We start from the raw sequence: 22,352 nt of genomic DNA, 5'->3' as shown, positions 1-22,352 counted from the left end.
CTGCGCTGAACATTAAACCTTTCCTGCCTTGGCTCCGACCGGAGTTCATTACTTTCTGAAAAGCTCTGTTGTCTGTTTGTGCTCAGATGATTGTTGTTGTAGAGGGGAGGATGTTGTCGGCACAGAGAGAGGAGGAGGGGTTGGATTTGGCCGGGGCTGCTTTGTAATCAAATCTCTCTTCCTTTAGCAAATTTTTGAGTGGAAAAGGCCTCTTTTAGTAAATTGAAATATGGTAGCCTCCTGAAGCAGAAGCACAAAACCCAGGGTCTGAATTAGTGCAGCAAAAGGTTGTCTGTCTCTTGGGCCAGTGGGAAAATGCTGCTTTGCAATATATCCCTGCTCAGCACTGGGCAGGAAGGAACAGGGGCTGCTCCCATCACCACAGGCTGATTTCCTGAGATAGGCATTTCCCAGGAGCCTGCTGTGGTCATTCCTTCCAAGCTTCTGCATCCCAGGAGCTGCCCTGGCAAGGATGAGCCCCACACAGTCCCTCCAGCACTGTGGTGTCCTCATCCTGGAGCTGGGGGTCACTCTGTGTGTTTGTGTGTGTGTGTGTATGTGTGTGTGTGTGTTTTTACATGATGCAAATCCTTTCTGCACATTTTGGCCTTTCCTGGCAAGACAAAGTGGTGCTTTCTGTGCTTTGCCCTACGCTGACAGCGCTCCTGGCTCCCCGTCTACCTCCGTGGGCTTTCCGCAGTTAAAACACAGCAAGGCTGAGGTGATTACAAGGATTGGAGATGCAGTGACACTTCCCTGCCAACAAGTAATTGATTTATTAAAGACATTACAATACATTCATGGTTGAGCGTGAGAGTTTCCTTTGAACTCGCTCAGAAATCCGAGGGGATTGTGCCTGTTTGCGAGGACCGCGGGCAGAATAAATCTGGGCTCCCCCATCGCCTCCCCCCCGCGCCGCCACAATTTCATTTCCCTTTGACTGGCGCGAGTAAATATCACAGCTCGACAACTCCAGTCCAGTGACTGGTGTGATCCAATTTAATAGCATTTAAAAATTCAAAGTGATTGTTAGCCAAATGGAAATGTAAGATTTCATACCCAGCCTGCCTTGGGGAGGAAAGGGAGAATTAGGGAGGGTGCGGGGGATGTAGACAAATGGACTAGATAAAAAATAATGGAAAGTAACTTAATTAAGAGGCTCGAGTCAAGTTAAAAACAGTAATGATTTTGAATCGGAGAACCACAGGTATTAAAAATGAAAGGGAAAGAGGAAAGAAAGGAAAGGAAAGTGTGGATAAAAAGCCTCCAAAATGATTAAATGGGAGGAAAAAGAGGCATAGGAAGAATGGGGTAAAAATAGTCCATCCATGTAAAGTAGGAGCACATGGGGAATAGATGGTGCTGGTGATGAGGCTGGGCATTAGGAAGACAAATAGGGAAATTAAGGATGCTCTGGCGGGGATAATTCCCTGTGGCTTTTCTGGCATTCTCGGAGGCATGAGTGTGGCCGAGAAGAAGGCTCGAGGGCTTTGTTTAGGAGGAACAGGAAATGAAGGAGCAGTCCTAATGGGAAAGGAGAGCAGCCCCCGCGCTCTCCAGGCGCATCAATATCCTTCCCTTCTGGGACCATCGCTCCCTCCTTTTCCTTTGCTTTTAGCTCTCTCAAATGTTCCTTGGTTGGGTTGAAATTGGCAATTGGAATTTTAATTGCCCCTCTATGTACAGGGATACACAGCTGTGTCTCAGTGGCCTGATGACTGATTCTTAACTGTGGAGCTCTCATTCCATGCAGCCCAATGGAAATGCCTGCCCTGGCAGTCACCTTGCTCTCCCTGTGCCTTTTTAACATGGTTTTCCAAGCTCCACAGAGCCTGAGAGGCAGGTGCTGCAGAGCGTTGATCTGAACAGGCACTTCTGTCCCATTTGATCTTTGGGTCTCATTTCTCCATCCGTGAAGCGGGAATAATAACGCTCCCTTATCTCCCAGAGTTTTGACGATAGGGATAAACCACATTTGCAGGTTTGGGAAGGACAGTGAGCATCATCCCACAGACTGTGGATCATTTGCACTCCTGCTTGTTCCTGGCACCTTTGGCCAAGCTTTGAGTTGGTGCCCTGGGTTTGGGGAAGTTGTGAGTTTGCCTAGGAATGTGCCTTGGGACAGGATGAGGAACAAGAAATATTGCATGGGAGGGGTGAAGAAAGCTGGGGGGCTCTTGGAGCCCAAGAAGGAGAGCCTGAAAAACCGGGGATGTAAAGAAATGACTAAGAAGAGTAAGGAATGGATCAGGGCCATCCTTGGGAAGGTAAACCTGCCGCCGTTGGAGCGATGGATGAGTCACAAGAGACGTGTTCCTATGGGGATGGGAGGAGTGGCAGCACATGGATCACCTCACCTGAACTGCTGGACCTTGCTGACCTCCCACTTCACAAGCTTTGTTCTCCCACTTCAGGAGCTTTGTTCTCCCACTCTGTTCTCCCAGACAAACAGAGTCTGGGCATAAGTAGCAGCCTCCAGACCAACTAATCAGACAATAACAGGGCTGTGCTCCCTGCCTGATCCATTAATTTTTAACTGGAGTCAAACAAAAAGATGGGAAGAAGCCCAAGCAGAAGTAAAAGCCCTGTCTGGAGCATGAGGGGCACCTGGAGCTCAGGAAGGATGGGAGGGAAGGGGCTGCCTGGGGACAGGCATTGCTGGCAATGGAGGGATGTAAATAGATAAATGAGGCAAAAAGGGCATGGATAGACTCAGAAGATCCAAATAAACTCAGTCAAAACTTGGGACTTTTGTGTGGTTCCACATTAACACCCAAATCTCAATGGTTTTTGAAGTAAAGGCACTGGGTCCAGCGAGGCATTTGGGGAAGCACAGCTCATCCTCCTGTGGGGGTGGGCGAGCTGTGAACTCCGCCTGGGCACGGGCTGGCAGCTCCTTGAATTAGCTGAGTGTCAGGGTGGAAGTGTAATCACAAACACTTACTTTGTGCTCCAGCCCTGGGAGAGGGAGCATGAGAGCGAGAGTGCCGAGATAAGAACAAATATGCAAGAGCATAGTGTGTTTTTAATGGAAGGGAGATTTATTTCTCTCTGTGTCTTTTTAAGCCTCTAGATAGATCATAAAAAAACCCAGCCCAACCCACACACAACCTGTCTGCCTGAAATAGCTGAAATGTAATTTAAAGAGCATCATTTTAACTAATGCTTCACTTCAGAGACACCTGCCCTATATTCATTGGAGATGCAGGCTGCATTAGAGCATCTGATTTATCTTTGGAAAGGATGTTTGAGCTCCTTTGTTCCTGTCAGGTCCCTTTTGAGGAGTGAAGTGGCACAGGGCAGTTTGGCAAAGCTCAGCCCTTGGCGTGATGCCCACTCTGCATGGACAGAGGAGACAGGGAGAGCCCCCCTGCTCTCCAGCAGCAGAGTGGGGAGCAGGAGGGGGGGGCCAGACCACTCTGGCTGGTTGTGGGACAGGAGCTGGGGGTTTGTGCAGGATTTAGCAGGACAGTGTGTGTTGATGGATCAAATGAGTAATATCATGGATATTTGCTGTCTATTGGAGACTCCAGGTTGGCTGGGAAGGGCTGTTTGCAGGTACATCCACTTGAGATATGTGTCCTAAACTAGATCTGTGCATCTGCTCCCATGGAGAAATGCCCCCATGTCTGGTTCCTGTGGCCATAGGTTTTGGGTATCTTAAAATTTCATGTGTTGTTGTCTTTTTCATGAGCCTGCAAGGATGAGAAATTCTTGTCATTACATTGATGGAGAGATGAGACCAAATGAGACCGAGGGTTTTGCCAGGAGCACTCTGGCAGAGCCAGCATCCATCCATCCTTCTCTGCACTTATTGACCCGCAGAAAGGATGCTTTTCTATGATTAAAAATAAAGGAAATTTCACAAATCATGCTTTTCTCCCAGGGTGGAGGAAAGGATCCCCTGTTGGCCTGCATCCCCCAGGTCCCAGGCTGGTCCTAATGAGCCCCAAGCTGGGGTCACCTATCGAGGACGGGGGAGTGTAGGGATGAGTGTGAGGAAAGATGGGGAGAGGAGAGCTGCTGTGAAATCCCTCGCTCGCCCTTTCTGATCTGAAGTTCACTTGTAATATTTTCCCCGACTCGGGTTGCTAATGCGTTTTGTTCTCCAGAGTGTGCGTGGCCCGACTTCCCGCGCAGCCTTTAATTAGTTTCTGGATGATGACATCTCCGCTGAGAATCATCTCGTTGTGTCCCTCCGATCTTGGGGGGAGATAAAGGAATCTAATAAAGACATTCAGCATTTCGAGGTGATGGGTTTGACAAGCTTTGTATTAACCAGAAGTCGTGTTCAAACTTTCTGGGGTGCTGTCAGCACGCTCTGGCTTGTTCCCCACACAGGGATTTTCCCAAGGGTCTGATGGAGACTTCACTGGTACCCAGTGGAATGAGAGGAGCTGGGGACCCTGCATCCCCTGAGCAGGGTGTGACAGAGTCACTGTCACTTTGATGGTCACCATGGAGGCAGTTGTGAGAGAGGCTGTCGTGCCTTGAGCAGAGGTGTCAATAATGCTAGAAAAATGATGCAGGTGTCTTAAGGATTCGAGATCCTTCAATTTTCTGCCTTTCATGAGGCGTTGCTTGGCTTACAGGGGGAATCCCAGGTGGCTCGGGGTGCAAAAACTGGAAACTAGATCCATGCAGCGTGTGTGGAGTTGAAAATGAGATCTGTCTAGACAGGGAGCTGAACTGCCAAACAATCCTTGTTTGGCTGCATTTCTTCATGGATAATAATGGAAAAACTTTGCTTTTATATCTTTCTTCTTGTTTTCTTTTCACTCAGCATCATTAGACTCATTTTAAAGGAGGCGATGAAGTCCAGAGCAGTGCCACATCTTCCTTCGGGCATTGTAACATGAGCACAGAACTCTCCCAAACCTGAGGGAGGGATTCTGCCTCCTCTTAAAGCGGCTTATTAATAGCCATGCAAAGAAACTCTGGTTTGATTCCCCACAGGTAGGGGTCTTGGTGTTAGGTGTTTCCTTCATTTTTTTGCTAGGAAAAATGATGCAGATCCCTTCAAAGTCTTGAAAACAGGGGAGTGAGTGTACTGAGGCAGCACCCTGACTCCATAGGGAGCTGTTCTTGATCCAGGCTCGTGACCTGGACTCATCCAGAAATCAGGGAAAAATCCTTGTGCTTGAGCCCCCACTGCCCTATTGTGCCATGTTTATTGTGGTGTATCCCTTGTTGACTGCAGCAGTAGTGCTGATTTATGCTGTCGTAAGTGGAATCAGATTGGGCTCCCTTTTGGCACTTAGCTATAAAGTTTGTCTGCAGAAACCCTGCTGTTTATGCGGTGAATTATACCCGCGTTCACAAATACTTTACTAATGAATGATTGGGAACGTCTTGTTTCCCCCTCCTCCTCTGAGTTATTATGATGCTGTGCTGTATAACCTGCTGCAGAGACGGGCGTAAAAAATCTCGTGTCCTCCAAGCTTCCCTGCAACAGGAGCCGTTACCTATTTGGGAAATCATTTAGACACATTTCGGTGCCGTATGACACATCTCATTACGCCTCGCTTTAGAACGAGCAATTGTCATTAGTTATTTATTAATTGCTTATTAAGGTCGTTATGTATGTCCTCTTTGTTTCCAGCCTTCTTTCTTCATGGCTTTGGCTGCTGCCAGGTTTGTGAAGAGGGGGATCAGTCCCTTGGTGAAGCTGTGATGAACACAGGAAGGGGGTGATGGTGCCAACCCAGTGTCCAGGCAGCCCTGGGAAACAGGACAGATACCCACAAGGGATTTGTGTACAAACCTTTGTGACTGAGCAGGCTCTGAGGCTGTGTCTGCCCTTCCTCACACTTTGGACAGGCTCGAAACAGCTCCTGATATGATGGAAGGATGATATGAAGGAAGGATGAAATGATGGAAGTATGATATGACAGAAAGACAAAGCCTTCTCTGCTTTTCTCTTAACTATAATTGTGTTAGAGCAGCACAAACTGATTTAAAAGCCCATTATAATACACCTGTAATTGAAGGCACAGGGCTCTCAATTTGCTCCCTAAAGGCAGAAAGCTTTGGAGCACAAAAGAGGGAGGAGGCACCATGGAGGTGCCTGGCACTGTGGCAGCCAGCACTGCACCTTCTCCTGACCTGGCAGCTACAAAGTGCTCTGGTTACAACCTGGAGGAGTCCTGGAGCTGGATGTTGGGCCCCTGCCTTTGGCAGACCCTCGGTTGCCTGAGGGTGGGCTCAGTTTGAGTCAGCATTGCTGTGAGCAGGGATAGGACACCCAGGACTCCCCCTCACCCAATCCCAGTGGCAGCACTCGTGGCAGCAAACTCTGTAAAACACAGGGAAGTCTGAGTGTGACAGCAGTGAGAAGCTGTTATGAGAAGCAGAAGCAGCATCAGGCTGATGCTCAGGAAGCTGCCAGTGCACATCACAGATCGCCTGAAGAATGCAAGTCTGACTCTCCCTCTTTTTCTTTCTTCCAGACACTTTTATAGTTGTTCTTTGTTGTTTCCTTTGATCTAGAGCAGATGTTGCTCGTGCTGGAAGATGGAGGTTTGCATGTTTTATGAAAGGGAAGCAGGGTTGGGCTTACCAGGACAGCCACTCTCTCCTAGGCTGTGCCAGGGGCTGAGACCCCTTGGCTGGGGCAAGCACCAGCTCTGCCTCACTCCTACACCAGAAGGGATTTGCTGGTCTGGAAAGGTCGCAGCTGTATTTTCTGCACCACTTGCTTGGCTCCCAAAACTGGGTAGAAAGGGGGTGGTTAAGGCAAAAAAATGCAATTGCTCCTTGAAGAAGGAATGGGCAACTTGATTTGAAGTCCCCTTGCCAGTCTGAGGTGGAGAGGTTGTTCCAGATGCACCCTCTACTCAGCCTGATGCGTGGCTGAAATTTGGGCTGGGGGGTGTCAGGAGACAGAGGTGAGGGCACGGGGTCAGGGGGAGGACAGCCCGGGCAAGCAGCACAGTCAGTACATGCCAGGAAGGTGGGTGGGGAGCTGATGTTGATGGAAATGAAGGTGGCAGGGCCCAAACGAGGAGGCAAAGCTGGTGATGTTTATACAGTTTGGGATGAGCTGTAAAAGGCAGCTGGAGGAATAATCAGGGAAGGCCTCAGTACTGCAGTGGGTGCCGTGTGAGAGGAGGTGGCGGAAATGCCCGGGGAGCCCCACCACATTCCCAGAATGTGAAGATCTGTGTGCAGCACTGCTGTGCAATGCAGGCATGGGATCTGTGAGCTGCACACCTGTGCTGGCTCAGGAGCGGGTGTTTGGAGGTGAAAGCAGAGCAGGGATATCGTCTGTGCCAGTGGCAGGAGGGTGTCTGTGCGCCAGGGAATAGATGTGTGTCGGCAGGCACATATGCTTGGATCTGGAAAGACATCTATCACCTGCCTGAACGCCCTCGAACGTGCAGCTCACCATATGCTTTGGTTAAATATTTAAGCAAGCTGCTTTCTGTCCTGGGGGCTCCTTGTGTGCACCAAGTTGGGGTGAGCTGGGGGCATGCCCTGGGCACCTGGTGGGAGCTGAGAGCACCCAGAGACTTTCCCCAGAACTGTGGCAAAGACAGAGGGGGGAAAAAAGAAAGAGTTGTATCAATAAAGCACCAGCCTGCCTGTGGGGAAATCTGTGTAGTGTCACCGGAGCAGCTTGGCCAACACTGCCATGTTTAATCACTTCCGAGCAAGAGAGATGCTGAACACAAAAGGACTGCCCGCAAGGAGAGGGTTCCCGCCTGGGAAGCCTGCATTTACTTAGCTTTATTTATTTATTCATTCCCAAAGGGGCACAGCTCCATCTGCGTCCTGCTTTCGGCAGAGGAAATGTCTCCTCTGCCCCACTGCTGCAGAAATGCCAAGTGCTGGTGAAAGTCCTTTAATGCAGAGGGAATGGAAGTGCCAGTGACTGTTAAATAATAATAAATATATGCTTGGATCATTTATTTATTAAGATTTCCCTCCCTAGTCTGGTAAAAGCCTTACAAAACACCTGTTGTGTCTCTAGAAAGGCATTTGGAATAGTTTGTGCAGTAAAATATTCAAATATTTAATTAGCATACAATAACCACCGTGTTAAATCGTACCACTGCATAGACAATTCCAGACTTAGTTAACAGCTTCAGTGATGTTTCTCTGGTTTGCTTCCCAGATGTTCTTGCCTCCTCTCATTCCAGGTGGGCCACAGTAAATTGTGTCTCCCTCAAAGTGTCCTGAGCTTGCCCCAGAGTATGGTGAACTTCTCCCCTGTTGCATGTGCAGTTTGAGTTGCTTTTCATAGAATTATGGAAAGGTTTGAGTTGAAAGGGACCTTAAAGACCCTCTAGTTCCATCCCCTGCCCTGGACAGAGACACCTTCCCCGCTCCCAGGCTGCTCCAAGCCCTGTCCAGCCTGGCCTTGAACAGTTCCAAGGATGGGGCAGCCAAAGCTTCTCAGGGCAACCTTGGCCAGGCTCTCATGACACTCACTGTAAAAACCTTCTTATAACTGTTCTAAATCAACCCTTTTCAACTTAAGGCATTCCCCTTTGTCCTATCAATCAAACTCAAGTTTAAATTGTTTTAATTATGTTTTATAACCTGGTCAGTTGATTTTTGTCTCTCACCTGGGCTGGTGAAAATGCGTCTGTGCAGTCCCAGACCAGCAGTGTAAAGCCTGACTTGCTTTTTTTAAAGCCTCTGCAAAATAAGCTGAATTGGGTCGATGTGGATTCAGCAGTTAAAAACATCAGAAAGGTTCCTCTGTGATGCAGCAAACAGCACATTCAAGATGATGGATACTCCTTTCGTTTTTCTGGGACTTAGACCTGGAAGCTCTTGCTGCTCCCAGGCAAAGGTGGGCGATCACTGCGCCTCCGCTTGGCTCTTCCCACCTCTCCAAAATGACAATGGGACAATGTAATACCCCCTTGGCCTGTTTTTGTTGTGGAGACCATACACTCTGTGTTTTCAGAGCACACATGGATTTCCTGGCTGGCAGTCCCAGCCTCACCAGGAACACAGTGGGGCAATCATAATGACGTTGTAATTAATTGCATCTCCTCAATGGACCTGGCCATGGGCAGAGCATTCCCAGCTCTGAGTGGTCCCATGAGGAATGTGCTGTCCTCTTAGTGACACTGAAGCATATTAATATTTTTTAGGTGTTGTCTTTGTGCCCTCCATTGTCCTGCCCCAGAGCCCCTTCTGCTTGGGAGCAGCTGATCCAGAGCTGTTCTCCAGTGCATGATTAGCAGATTAGCCATCATTCCCAGAGCAGCAAAAAAATGAACTCCCAGAAGCCCTTCAAAACAGAGAATAATTCATTACCCACCTTGATTTCCACTTAAAATGTACTTTAACTACACTTCCAACTACAAACCCTAAATCACCATCATGTTCACAAAAAATCCATCATTTTTTATTTTATTGCACGGCACTGGCATGACATAATCCCTTCCAGAGCGTCTTGGAGTGCTTTACGGATCAATAAATTACTTACCTGCACAGCAGAGGCATTGCGTGCAAGGCCATTGCAGTCATTCCGGCTTGGCGCAGCCCAGGAAGGTGTGGGAGGTGGGGAGAGGCAGGGAAGGGAGGGTAAGGAGTGGGGTCCAAGTCAGGATTTGGGGTGTTGGGCTGCAGCCCCAAGTGGGGTGATGAATCCGGCTCTCCCAGCAAGGGTGGAAGGTGCAGGTGATCCTGCAAAGTGCTGCAGCAGGGTGCCAGTGCCTGTTAGGCTCTGGAGAAAGTCTGGAAATAAACCCAGGAAGATGACAGTCTTTATTATATTCTGCAGGTGCAGGCTGATAACAGCAGCTGATGGTTTTCCCTCCTACATCCCCACCAGAAGATCTCCCAGCCGTCCCTAGCAGCCACATCATGTCCTCTGCTCATGCAGCAGCAGGAGCTGAGTGCTCCCTGCTTGCTCCTCATCCCTTCCCAGCCCTCTCCTCATCACCCCCATCCTGTACCTGTGTCCCCTCCTGGGGCCTGCACCCCCTGTATCTGACTCCTGCGTGCTCTGGGTGGCAGTGCCAATGCAGGGGGTGGCTTTCATCCCCGCAGAATTTCGCTCCCTTTGCAGGGTGGTGGACCTTAGAGGCTCCTCAGCAGACTCTCTCCTCATGCCCAGCTCCTCTTGGTGCTCCTGTGCTCACAAGGGCCTGGCAGAAAGCCTGCACAGCCCCATGAAAAGCTGCAGGAGTTTGAAGGGGTGACTCGTGTTTCCTCAGGAAGATGCAGCTCTGCTGGGAAGGGTTTGTCATGGCTAGGAGAACACAAGGAATGCTGGAAGTGGGGTAGGAAGAAGTACTGTCTCACACCACGGAGGAGTTTCTCGAGCCTCCCTAAAATGACTGAATCCCCTCTGGCTACAGTTTCTTCCCACTTCAGCTGTGTCTTCTCTGCCCCCTCTTTTCCCTGTTTGTTCCTGCCAAGTCAGATGAGACTGATGGGCAACTGCAAAAATTGTCAAAGCAGAGGGAGGATGGAAATTCAGCCTCCTTCACCCACAGTCTAAGATTTGAGTTGAAGCAGAAGCAGTTTCATTTTCCTTCTCCTCTTTGCGTCATTGCAGTGTCTCCAAAAATCACCGAGATCTCTTCTGACATCTCCATCAACGAGGGCGGCAACGTCAGCCTCACCTGTATAGCCACGGGCAGGCCAGACCCAACAATCACCTGGAGACACATCTCACCCAAAGGTAAGAACCAAACATTACCAGAAATATTTTGGAAAGGACACAGCACTCTTTGTTTGTGGCTGGGGAGGGGTCGGTGGCTCATTCTGTTGCCAGGAGAAGGTGAGATGCACCAAAAATATGTGACTCAACAGAGGACTTGGTGACTTTGGTGGAGGAACATCCATCCTGCTGGTCTGGAAGAGGAGCTGATGGTTTTAGTCTTGTGGAGGACTGGCTGTAGATGCCAGGTTTGGGTTGTTGTGCTTAGAGATTTATAGAATCAGGGAATACTCTCTGTTGGAAGGGACACACAAGGATCATGGAGATCCTGCATGGGGCACTCTCATTGCACATTGAATGTGCTTGTCTGGCCATGTTTTGAAAATTTTTCAGGCAATTCTTACAGGTTGCTTCAAAGGAGGATTGTAAATAGTGCAAATGAGCAGGAAAACACATGAAGCATTAATTGGTGGCCTTGTTAATTGGTAAGCAAACCCTCAGTAGAACTGTGTGGGTGTGACTGCTGGGAAGCAAATTCCCAGGCGTGCAGGACCGTATAATTTCAACCCCCTTTCCCAGCTGCTTTTTGGCACTTGTTTTGTATTTTGCTGCCCTGTTATTCCCAGGTGGTTGCGAGGTTCTCGTGGGTGAGCTGGGGGTGAGATCCAGAAGCTCTGGGTGGGATGAGCCGTGCGGCCAAGCGGCAATGCCTGGCTCTGATCCTCTAATCCTGTCTACGCGCTTCAGTTCCGCCTCACAGTCGTGTTTCCCCTGAGGTTTTACCAACGTGGGCTGTTGTTCCAGACAACTGCCTCAAGCTCTCCTGGGGGAAGCCTGGTCAGGCTGTCCGGCAGCCGAAGGAGCCGACGCAGGGGCGGCAGTGGCGGATGGCGCCGTGGCTGCTCTCCCTGCTCAGCTCCTGACGAGGGCTGCAGTGTCTCACTGCAGCTCCATTGATTTTTTGCTATTTGTCTGTGCTGGAGTGAACGGCTGGGCCAGATCCATCACTGCCGAGCTCAGGCAGAGTGAGCTGAGTTGGCGACATCTCACGAACGGCTGGGCCAGATCCATCACTCTGCTGAGCTCAGGCAGAGTGAGCTGAGTTGGCAGCATCTCAGCCCCTTCCCTTGACAGGAGTCTCTACAAGCCATTCCCCCAGGGCATATCTTGGCTTATCCACTGTATGTGGTCCAGCTTCTGAGCTGGTGGCTTTGGTCAGGGTCTGTGCATGGATCCATGTGCTCCTCCCCATCCCTGAGCGTCTCTCTATGGAATCAAAGTTGCTGTCACTGTGTGTCACCATCAGGCAGCATTTATGGTTGAGGCAGTCCATGTGATCCCATCTTGAAGCCTCTTCTTCCTACTCTTCCCCTTGTCTACCCTGACAACATATTTTTGTTTTGCTCAGCCTCCTCAGTACCTGTTTTTCACAAGCATCTTGTTTTCCTACAGCCCCACTCTCCTTCCTACATCCCCTCCTGCTCCCCAGAACCCTTGTCTCCCACTCATGTGCCCCTTTCTGCCTTCTCCCACATGCCATCCATCCTGTCCTAACCAGGCTCCCAGCTCCTGATGCCTCTGTCTTTCACAGGGGCTATTTTCTGTGTTTGCTGCCATCCAGCAGGTTTTTTTCCCCAGGGAATCTTTACATGCGCTTGAACCAGATGTTTCCATTTTACTTAGGACTTAGCTGCTATGGAAACTGAGGATGCACCAGGAGAGGAAGAGTGAGCTAATCAGAAATTACCTGTGGTGCTGTGTAATTTGCAGCAGCAGCTCTTTCCTGATTTTGGCCATGATTAGGCATTCTGCTTTCAAAACTCAAAGGGAACAAATGATCACAGAGATTTACCAGAGCCTGGTCTCCTGCTGATGGAGGGTGATGAGCCCAGAGGTGGCCCACGACAACTTCCATGGCTGCCCATCTCCATGGGCAGCTCCTCTGTTTCTAGGTCTGCCAAGCTACTGAGGGGAACCTCTACTTCTCCAATTTGCATTCACCACACACAGCAAAGATGAAGATCAGAAGTGTGAGGACTGAAATGAGAGCCAGAGAAAATGCAGAGGTGCTTTAGCAGATCTGGGATGTAGGATACATTCTAATTCAGAGTGCCAGGGGCAAGCAATACCCAAAGCTTGCTGCTGGCCCCTTTTTGTTGTTGTTCTACTCATCCCATGGGAAGTCTCGAGTGAGCTGCCTCCTGTTCCTTCTCACCATCTTCCTCCATCTCTCTTGAAGTGGTGGAGAAAAGGGATGAGGGAGAATTGTTTGAGAGAATGCTGGTGCATAATTTAAAGGTTCACACAGCGGTGGGGAAGTGGCTCTCAGCAGTGCTGCTTGGGACAGGCTGTGCCAGCACTTTGTGTGCCAGGCACAGCCGCACCAGGAGCTGAAGGACCGGTCCCCGAGCCGACACTGGTGAGTGCTGCTCTGTGCAAAGGCACTTCACAGGTTTTATGATTTCCTTGGCACCTGTGAGCACGCAGTGCACCTCTTGGTGGGAAATGGGGCAAAGAAGAGTGTTTGCTCACCAGGGAGTGCATGGGCAGGCCTTTCAGAGGATGCACACCGAGAGCAGCCCAGCTCACCAGTGACTGATCTCACTTGAGACCCTTTGCCAGCCACTCCAGGCTCCTCTGACTGCTTAGCTCTTCTGTCTCTGCTCCAATGAATTTGCATTCAGTGGCTTGGGCTGGTAAACTCTGCTGAATTTGCCTGCCTGCAGCTGTTGCCATGTTCTAGCAGTTGTGAAGCCCATTTTGGAAGCTCTCTTTGGTTTGGGGGCTGGAGGAGTTCCTGCAGCTGGGATGAGGAGACCAAATTCATGGTATAACTCAAGAGCTCGGTGAACCTGAGCAAGAGAGTTTTCTGCTTCATATTTTGTGAAACGCAGGCATGCTGGCCTTGTTGGTGCCTCCATCAGCTCTCAGACCTTGGTCCTACCTGTGCCCATCCTCATCCTCCTGCATGAACAAAAGCGGGCTGCTGGCTCTGGAGAAGTGTTCTGTGAGCCTGTGGCCAGCCCAAATAAGGTGTGATACAGTCTGTCTTCTGTCCCTCTGCCTCACTTCTCTCTGTCTTATTTTATTTCTCCTCCCAGTAATGCTGTATTAACTCACAGCAACTCCTGTTAATGCAGATGAACAGACTGAAGTGGAAAAAAAGTGAAGCTGCTGGAATCACAGCTTCCTCTCCCTCAACAGAGGAGGCTTAACAGCTTTGAGGCTCTGTCCTGGGCTTGGATGCTCCAGCTGGCATCACAAGTACCAGCAGAGCTGCCAGGCACTGGGGCTTCAAAACTCAGCTCTCTGAGACTGCTGTGAGGTACCAAGATCTGGCGTGGGATGGGGAAGCTCCATCCCTTCTTGGCACCCCTGAGGGACCCAGACCCTTGGGATGGCAATTAAGAGAGGCATCTTGGGGGTGAAAGGAGGTAGCAAAGGAGGCAAAGAGGGAGAGAATTACATATATAACAGTGGCCTGGATATAACACCTGGCATGAAGGCAGCAGCATGTGCCCAGAGGAGGTAGAATTTGCAGAGACCTGGACTCAGAGGTCTGAAAGGCAGCACTGTGTATGCCCATAAATATCCATTTTGCACCCTTAGGTGCAGAGCACGTCTGTGTTTCCAAGGCTTTGTCTGGATTAGAGTCCCCAGCCTCGCGGTGCCGATGCTGTCTGTAAACTGCGGCGAGGTCTTCTAGTTAATAGCCTGGTTTTGGTCACTCGGGTGTTTCCATAGTTACTGGGCTTTTTATTTATTTTTGGGGGGTAACTGATGTTGTCATGGCGATTGTCATATTGTCAGGCCAGTTTTCATCTCTCGGTGGATGAAGGCTGGGATTTCTTGGCTGGGAAAAAGCACAGCACTCTGGGCCACCAGGCTCAGGGTGACGCCAAGGCACTGGCAGAGAGAGTAGCACCACGTTGAGCTATCCAGGGGATATTTATCTGTGCTGCAGACACAAAACTAGTCATGCCTCCCATTAAGCTTGGGAAATGTGCCAAGGAATTGAAGTGAAGGATCTTCCAGGAGGAATGAAGGCTCAGCAGCCTCTGTCCCAGGAGGAGCAGGCACAGTTTAGCAATAATGATGAAAAGGGCTGTGTGGGCAGACAAGTGGGGTTATTGTGCCATGGCAGGGCCAGAGGCACAAGGAAAGGGTGTAAACTGGGTGTGTGCATGCAGATCCCTCCACTGGCTCATCCAGCACCGCTCTGCCACACACAGACATCCCGAGCCAGAGGCTGCATCCAAGTCAGCGTCCTTAATGACCCTTGATGGACTTTTCTGCCATGGTTCTATCTAATTGCTTTTTGATTATTGCTGTAGTATGATGGATTCTGGTGTGAGGCTTAAGACAGTGGCTGCCAGGGTAGGAAAACATTATGGTTTGGCTGATGGTGTATTTACTTGTAAGAGGTCTGATCGAGAGGTCTATGTGGTGGGAATCCCTCATTAATCTCAGGATTAAGCTGGGTGCTGAAAGCTGGATCCTGTGCAGAGCTGGAGTCCTGAGCTGAGCCCGAGCTGTCATTTGTGGGGCAGGTGACACCTCAGTGTTACAAGGCAGAGACTGGGGAGATGCCTGGAGATCCTAATGTGGCCATATCCAGGATATCCCCCATGATCAGCCCATTTAACCTCCGTGGCCTCCCTGGAAGAGGAACAATCGCAGTCCCTCGTCTCACAGAACTGCAGGAGGGTAAACACATTCCAGACGTGAGGCACTCAGACACAGCAGTAATCACAGCTCGTATACGCACTTAAGATAGATGAGACACGGTGGCCTGATGTGGCAGAGGTCTCATGAGATCATCTGTCTATACATCAGCAGCAAACCAGCAAAGGGACTCTGGGAGAAGTCTGGTATATTTGGATATATTGATTCTCTCTGGCTCTTGGCAAGGAGGACAAACATCTGCAAAAAATATCCAGCTTGAGGAGGTGCTTGTCCCTGGGAAGGGGAGGCATCCTCTGGTCTCAGAGGTTTGTCCATTAAGCACATTGCCTGTCATCTTCATCCTCCCTGGAGAGGAGGCAGAGGATATTTATAGGTTGGAAATCAGATCTGGAGCCCAGCTGAGAGGCACAGGGAGAAGGGGGATCCACTTGGGTGGGAAAATCTCTGCCTGCTTCTGTGCTGCCTTGTTCCTCCCCAATCAGCTGCACATGCTGTGATCTGCTCCCATTAGCCTGTCCTCACATTACCTCATTAATGGAAGACCAGAGAGCCGTGTCCTCTCCTGGCCCTTTTAGCAGGGAAATACCTCTCAGAGGGAGCAGATGGTTTGTGTAAGGCTCCTTCTGTGTTCATCCTGGGTCTTGTGTCTCTGCTCTGCCTCTTTTCTGCTTTGGAGATTTGCTTTGAGCCAACATGAGTGGTGTGTCAAAGAAGGGAAGTGAGTGGTCCTGCTGTGTGATGGAGCACAGAGCCCAGCCTGAGCTGCCAGCTTGAGATGGGATGGGATGGGTTGGGATGGATTGGGATGAGTTTGGATGGGATGGGTTGGGATGGCCAACATGTTGTACATGCTGTCCTACCTCACTTTACTGTGTGTGTCCCTCCTGTCTTTCGGTGTCTGGGTGACTCAACAGAGGTTCAACTGACACACTTGATGGCCAAGCACCTGATTCTCCTTCCTAGAGGCCTGGGTTCCACTGTTTTAACTGGAGCATTTCAAGTGGCTCCAATCCTGTTGGCAGCTCAACCGTCCCCTTGTTTACTGTTGAAATAATTACTGCTTTGCCATAATATTAGCTCTGAGCCGTGACTCCATTACCATTATCGCCGGAATATTACCCATTTATTATCTCCCAGCAACCCTGGAAGATGAACACTAGGCTTCAGAGACCAATTGTTTTACAACAGACAGGATCTTGGTGTGCATTGTTTAATGAGGTAAACTACATTATGGCTGGCATTAATTTGGCTGCGGTGCTCTCCACTAAATCATTGTTAACCTGTAAATCTGCCACTACTTTTGATACTCCTTTAATCAACGTGTGCCAGACGGAGCAGCTGGGCAGAGGGTCAGCAGTGGTCCAGCTCTGCTTGTATATGTATACAAATAGGAGAAATAAATATTTCTGTGAAGTGACCATGGAGAAGCAGAACTTTGGGATGGACGCTGTTTTTTTATGTGGTTGTGGTGATGGAGGCAACTGGCATTGCCATGGGTTGCTTGAGAACAGTGTGGACCCATATGACCACCAGCAGGATCCTGACAGGGATCAGGGGAAATATTCAGCCTGTTGAGTGCCAGCAGCTTCCCCATCGGCTCCCGTGGGGGAGGGATCTGGCCCAGCAGGAGACAGAATCTGGTGGAATCATCTCATGGTCTCCAGGTTGTTTTTTTGCCAAGGAATGACTAGAACTTGGTTAGCATGACATGTGGGGAGCTTCTTTTAGCATTTCCCTTCCTGATGCATCCTAGCTCCTCCTGCTTGTTCAAAGCAATGGGAAGATTATGTACTTTTATGTGCATAAAAGTAATATTTTTGGTTCCGTGCATGGTGGAAATGAACTCTTGGAGTTGATTTTGCATATTTGGCATAGCTACCTCTAAAATACGCATCTTGGTACAAAAATAACAAGACCCCTTCCAGCTACAAATAAGGCAATGTCTTTCCTTTAAGAAAAGGGTGGGAAGAAACCCTCTTGGTTTCAAGACATTCCCTAAATGTAGCTTTGCAATGTCACACTTTCCCAGTTTGCCAGAGGCAGAGAGGGATCTGCTCCTCATCACAGTTTGGGGAAGCAGCTGCCTGCTGCTCTAATAGGGGGCAAAACCAGGAAGCCCCCTGCCTGCATCCCAAAATTTTATCCTGTGTCTTATTCCCTTGGTCCTTGACCACCTTTCCCACAGAGTTGAGATCCACTGAGGAGTTGCAAATGCCCTGATCTGTGCTCTGCATGGCATCTCCCTGCAGGAAGAACAGGATATGTTAATGGTGTGGTGGGACAAAGCAGACAAAGCCCAATGCACCAGCAATGTCAGCTTGTTGGATTTTCCATCTCTTCTTTGCTGCTGAACACAACTCCCTACTTCTCTGATAAATGCGTGGCTTTGTGCCGCTCCCTGCCTGGGACTCTCCTTTCATTCAGCTGGCCTGGTGAAGAGCAAGGGACAGGAGTGTCTGAGATTCCAGAGATCTCCACGCAAATTAAAACCTTTTATCAGCCCCTAATAGCTGTGCAAACTAATTATATTTGGGCCAAACTTTGCCAGCGACTCCCCCGAGGTATTATTATAAAAATCTGAGCAGTGGATATGCGTCCCCATTCTGTCAACACCAGGTCGCTCCAGCTATAGAAAACTCTGCTCTGGCTCCTTTTAGCTCCCGTGATGTGCTTTGCATAAGCTGCTGCTGTTGTTTTCAGGAAGGAGAGAGCCTGGCTGGACTGTGTCACACGTGGCCCAGGTCTGCTGAGCCAAGGACAGGATTGTGTGCTGGGTAACAGCACTGAAATATTTATTTGCACAAGCCCTGCTGGCCTGGCTCAGTTTGTGGCCATCAACATGGCTTTGGGGCTGTGGATGCACAAGTACTTCCATCCCTGGAGAAATGGGATGTGGTGATGAGGGGTGGGAAGGATGCTGGAGAGGTGGGGATGCTCAAACGCAGCAGGCAGGAGATGGGAATGAGCAGCCCAAGGAGAAAGCACATAAGTCTCTCTGTGGATGGTTTTCCCAGTGCCAGTTCCTTGCTGGGTGGTGTTCCTTGCTGGAGCCTTGCTGGTTCCCAAGCTTGCATGGGGTAGGGCACCAAAAATAACCCCGATGTTCACCCACCCCCACTGTCCATAGATGGAGGCAGCACGAGGAAATGCTTTGAGCCAAAGTTCCCAGTGGGAATGAGGTTTTTGCCCTGTGCCACCATTCCCCCACCATCCTTGCACTCTTCCTGGGGCGCAGATTGCCAGCTAATGGGGTGGAGCTACTGAGAGCACTCTCCATTAATGGAGCAGAATATAAACAGAATAAAGCCTTCATTTCCCGGGCTGTGATTTCATTATTAATATACTTTACAGTTCACAGGTTGTTCATTTGCTTCCATGTTTTCTCAGCTGGTGTAATCTGCTGCGTGGAGTGAGAAGAGTCATAAAATTTCCATTTCCAGTTGAATGTGCGTCCAATTCGCCATGAAATGTTTCTCTCTGTCGTGAATATTAAGTGCCCAAGGAGTCAGTGGCCCTGGGATTAAGTAGGGCAGGTTGCCAGCCCCTCTCTGTGTCCTAGGGGTGCAGCAGAGAAGTGGGTGTAGGGAAGGAAAGGTGACAAGAAAAAGTGAGGAGACTGAGGGAAAGACTATGTGGCAGAGGGAGGAAGAGGGAAAAGAGGAGGAGAGAAAGTGAGGATAGAGGGAAAGGGAGGAAATTGAGTGGCAAAGAGGCTTTAAGTAGGGATGTGGTTGGTGAAGGATGCTCCGACAGGACTGACCTACACTCACCTCCTCGTTTTCCTGTCCCATCACCTTGACACTTGTCAGGGAAGATGTTGCACCAGTGTCTGCCCCAGTTTGTAAATCAGTTATTGATGTCTGTGCTCAGTCACTGCCATGGGCCTCGAGGCTGTGCCCTTCCCCTGGCCTGAATATGGGTAGAAAAAGAGTCTCCTTGTCTCTGGTGAGGCTGAGAAATGCTGCTGTGCTTGTAAGGGCAAGGAGCTGGAACGTGCTGGAGAGCCAGAGTGGCTCAGCTGCCCCCTACCAAGCTGGAGAACAGCAGTGAAGCTACAGCCACGGAGCTGTGACACCATTGCAGACACAGAAAAAAGGCTTTTCACATGAATTTGGGGAGAAAAAAAAATCACGTTCTGCTCATGTTAAACAGCCAGCAGGAAATTTGTTGTGTATTTAGGGTATTTAATGGCTTGTAGCCAAGCAATGGGTTTCTGGGACAAGGAAACAGAAATTTGGGTAGTTGTGGCAGGTGGTCATGCCCCAAGGCTGGGAAGGTGGTGGGACCAGCAGTGCCATGGAGGGGTGCCCACAGCTGCAGTGCCACTGGCAGTGCGCACATCTGGTGGTACATCTGGCACGTTGCTGTAGCTGGAGGTGGTGAGAGAGGTGTGTCCTGGTTACCCCTCCCTGGCCTTGCAATAGAAGCACAGGATGTTGTGTCACTGCTGGGAAAGGGGACAAAAAAGCAAATCATGGTGGCATACCCAGGCTGTGGAGGTAACTTGGGCGCTGCCCCGAGCCGATGGCATCGTTTCCTTCCGACTCTTTGCTGAAATTACTTCAGCCACAGCATTCCTCACTGCAGGGAAAAAAAATGCCTCTTCCTTTCCCATCTTCTCTCGGTTGAGTCAAGATAATAATAGTCTTTTTCTGATCCCCTGAACTTTCCCATCTGCTTGGTAAAACAATGGCAATTCTTTTTCCTCCTGGCCTCTCTCTCTGTCTTCCTCTCTTTTATTTTTATTCTCCTACGGTATAATTTAAAGCCAGAGCAATGCTGTAGCCCATGGGTTTTTCCCCTTCCTGTGACACACTGCTGTTATTTAAAATAGCATTTCCCTTGCAGAGCAATGCCTCTCGCTGCCCTCCCAGCTCCTGTAGCAGGGCCAATACCTACACAGAGGCCTGAGGAGGGGTTGATGGGCTCCAAGGAAGGGGCTCAGCCCAGCCTCCAGTCCCCCAGTCTCAGCCACCCAGCACCACACATCCCTGAAATTCCTGTCACAACCACTCCATCCCCCTTCCCGAGGCTCAGGGCATCCTCACCAGTCCCCCAGAGCCCCAAACCCATCCAACACATCACCCCTGCAATTCCCTGGCTTCTCTCAATAAGCTACAATATTGTGAGTGATCCTGCAGAAATGGAGACATCAGTGCCATAAAACACAAGGGACAGAGCAAGGCCACTGGGCTGGAAAATAGCGTGTCTGAAAAAATAAAGACGGGATAAAGATGATGGAGAGGCGACAGTGAGTCTCACCCTGCCATGATTCAGATGACTCTGGGGGGTGAAGAGTGGTCAGGGGGTCCCAGGAGAAAAAGAGGGATGGAAAATATCCCCCATTTGCAGAAAGTTGTGGCAGCCACAGAGTCCAGGCTTGCCATGAGCTGCCTGCTGCGATTTGCGTGGAGAAAGGAAAGTTTCCCAGAGCCCCATGACTTCTTGCCAGCACTGGGGATGGATTTAGCCGGCACTTGATGCTTATTTTTTTACTCTAATGCCATTATGCCACTTGCTTCCCATCTGAGGGATATTTCCCTAATGCGGCTGAAATACGGCTTAACCGAGGTTACAGCCATTTAACGCTTTGCATTGCAATTGCTTCTTAAGAGCTTGTCCTGTGGAGAAAGCCTTGGGGTTTAAATTTCCAGCCAGAGGGACCCTTCAGTCCTGGCTGCCAGCAGCTCTTTTTCACACAAATCCAGAGGAAAGCAGGGTGCCTCAAGTTTGGCAGGGTTGGGAATGCTTTCTCCTGCACAGCAATGTGGTCACATGGAGTTGTTGGGAAGGGATGTGGTGGATCTCCCATGGAATTTTTTGGGGTTCTTTACAAAGCACCTGCAGATAAACAGGCAGGAGCAACCTTGGTTCTTGCTGTCCTCACCAAGCCCTGTGCACCACAGCTTCTCCTAGAGCCAGCGAGGAAGCTGCCAGAAATGGGATGAGCTCCAGAGGAGCCAAGTTGCGACAGGATTTAATGGAGGAGCAGCGTTCCCACAAACAGGATGCGTGTTTGAGTGATTTTCTCCAGCAGCATCTGTTGCTCTCCAACGTCTTGGTAGCATTGCAACAAATTATTTAACCACTACCTACTGTACCCCATCTGTTAGGCAGCCCCTCCACATGGATGGGGCCCTACTTCCCACCTTTCCAGAGGAACTCACCGGCAAAGGCTGAGCGCCAAATAACAGGACAAATTAAATCAAAAGCACAGCTTCGGCACCCAGGGGGAAAATGCACATCAGCTTTGACTTATTGCATGGCGCACGCTTACAAGAGAGAAGCAGCGGCTTTTGTCACTGCAAGGGGCCATGAAAAATGAATTAGGGCCGCTGCTGGGAGAGGGCATGCAGGAGAATCTTTCATTCCAGCAATGCTGTCCTCTCTCACCTTGGAAGCAGCTACGGGGAAAAAAACATGGGAAGGAAGGAGGGGTAAGGAAAGGAAGGAGAGAGGACTTTTGGATGCTCTGGACTGTGGAAGAGACCGTGGCTGGAAGAGTGGTGCCAGGAGCAGTGTTGGTGCTCGGGCAGGAGCTGCTGGGAGATGCTGTCTCTTCAACAGCTCTCTGGAGAAGGCTTGGCTCTGTGGGAGCCTCGACATTGATTTTCATGTACCTTTTGCATTTGCATCTGCAAGGAGGCAGAAAACCTCCATGGGAAGTGGCTCCATGCCAGTCACAGCTTCTGCCAAGTATCAGTCCCTCCCAGTGTCACCACAAGGGTCACCCTTGCTTTTCCAGGGCCAAGGAGAAAGGGATCCAGCTAATGCTGGTGATAATGGGTGGGTGTCATTAAGAACAGCAGCCCTCTGATGAGCCCTGCACCCTTCTTTGCTGCAAATCTGATGCTGTTTAAGCTCTTTGTGAGCTGTAGCCATTGCTAATTTGCTCTAACAGGGTGACACATGCCCTCTGGACCTTTTCCTGGGGTCCAGTGTCCTTACCATCACCCCAGGAGGAGGCAGAGGTTGGGAGAGGCTGAAGACAGTCGCTGCCACTTTGCTGAGCCTTGAGCTGCCTCTGAGCTTTCCCTCT

General features: G+C 50.0%; 1 protein-coding gene across 3 annotated transcripts in view; it reads left to right on the top strand.

Annotated features, from left to right (window-relative positions):
- Window positions 1-22,352, top strand: part of LOC121340818 (protein CEPU-1) — a 356,426-nt gene that overhangs the window by 318,617 nt on the left and 15,457 nt on the right. For all 3 annotated transcript variants that reach the window (XM_041413820.1, XM_041413821.1, XM_041413819.1), the window contains one exon: window positions 10,523-10,648. In XM_041413820.1, the coding sequence (XP_041269754.1) occupies window positions 10,523-10,648 (126 nt within the window). The remainder of the gene's footprint in view (window positions 1-10,522; window positions 10,649-22,352) is intronic.

The sequence above is a fragment of the Onychostruthus taczanowskii genome, unplaced genomic scaffold (assembly GCF_017590055.1).
Source record: "Onychostruthus taczanowskii isolate IOZ18803 unplaced genomic scaffold, ASM1759005v1 scaffold43, whole genome shotgun sequence".
NCBI lineage: Eukaryota > Metazoa > Chordata > Aves > Passeriformes > Passeridae > Onychostruthus > Onychostruthus taczanowskii.
This window is presented reverse-complemented; position numbering and strand designations above follow the sequence as displayed.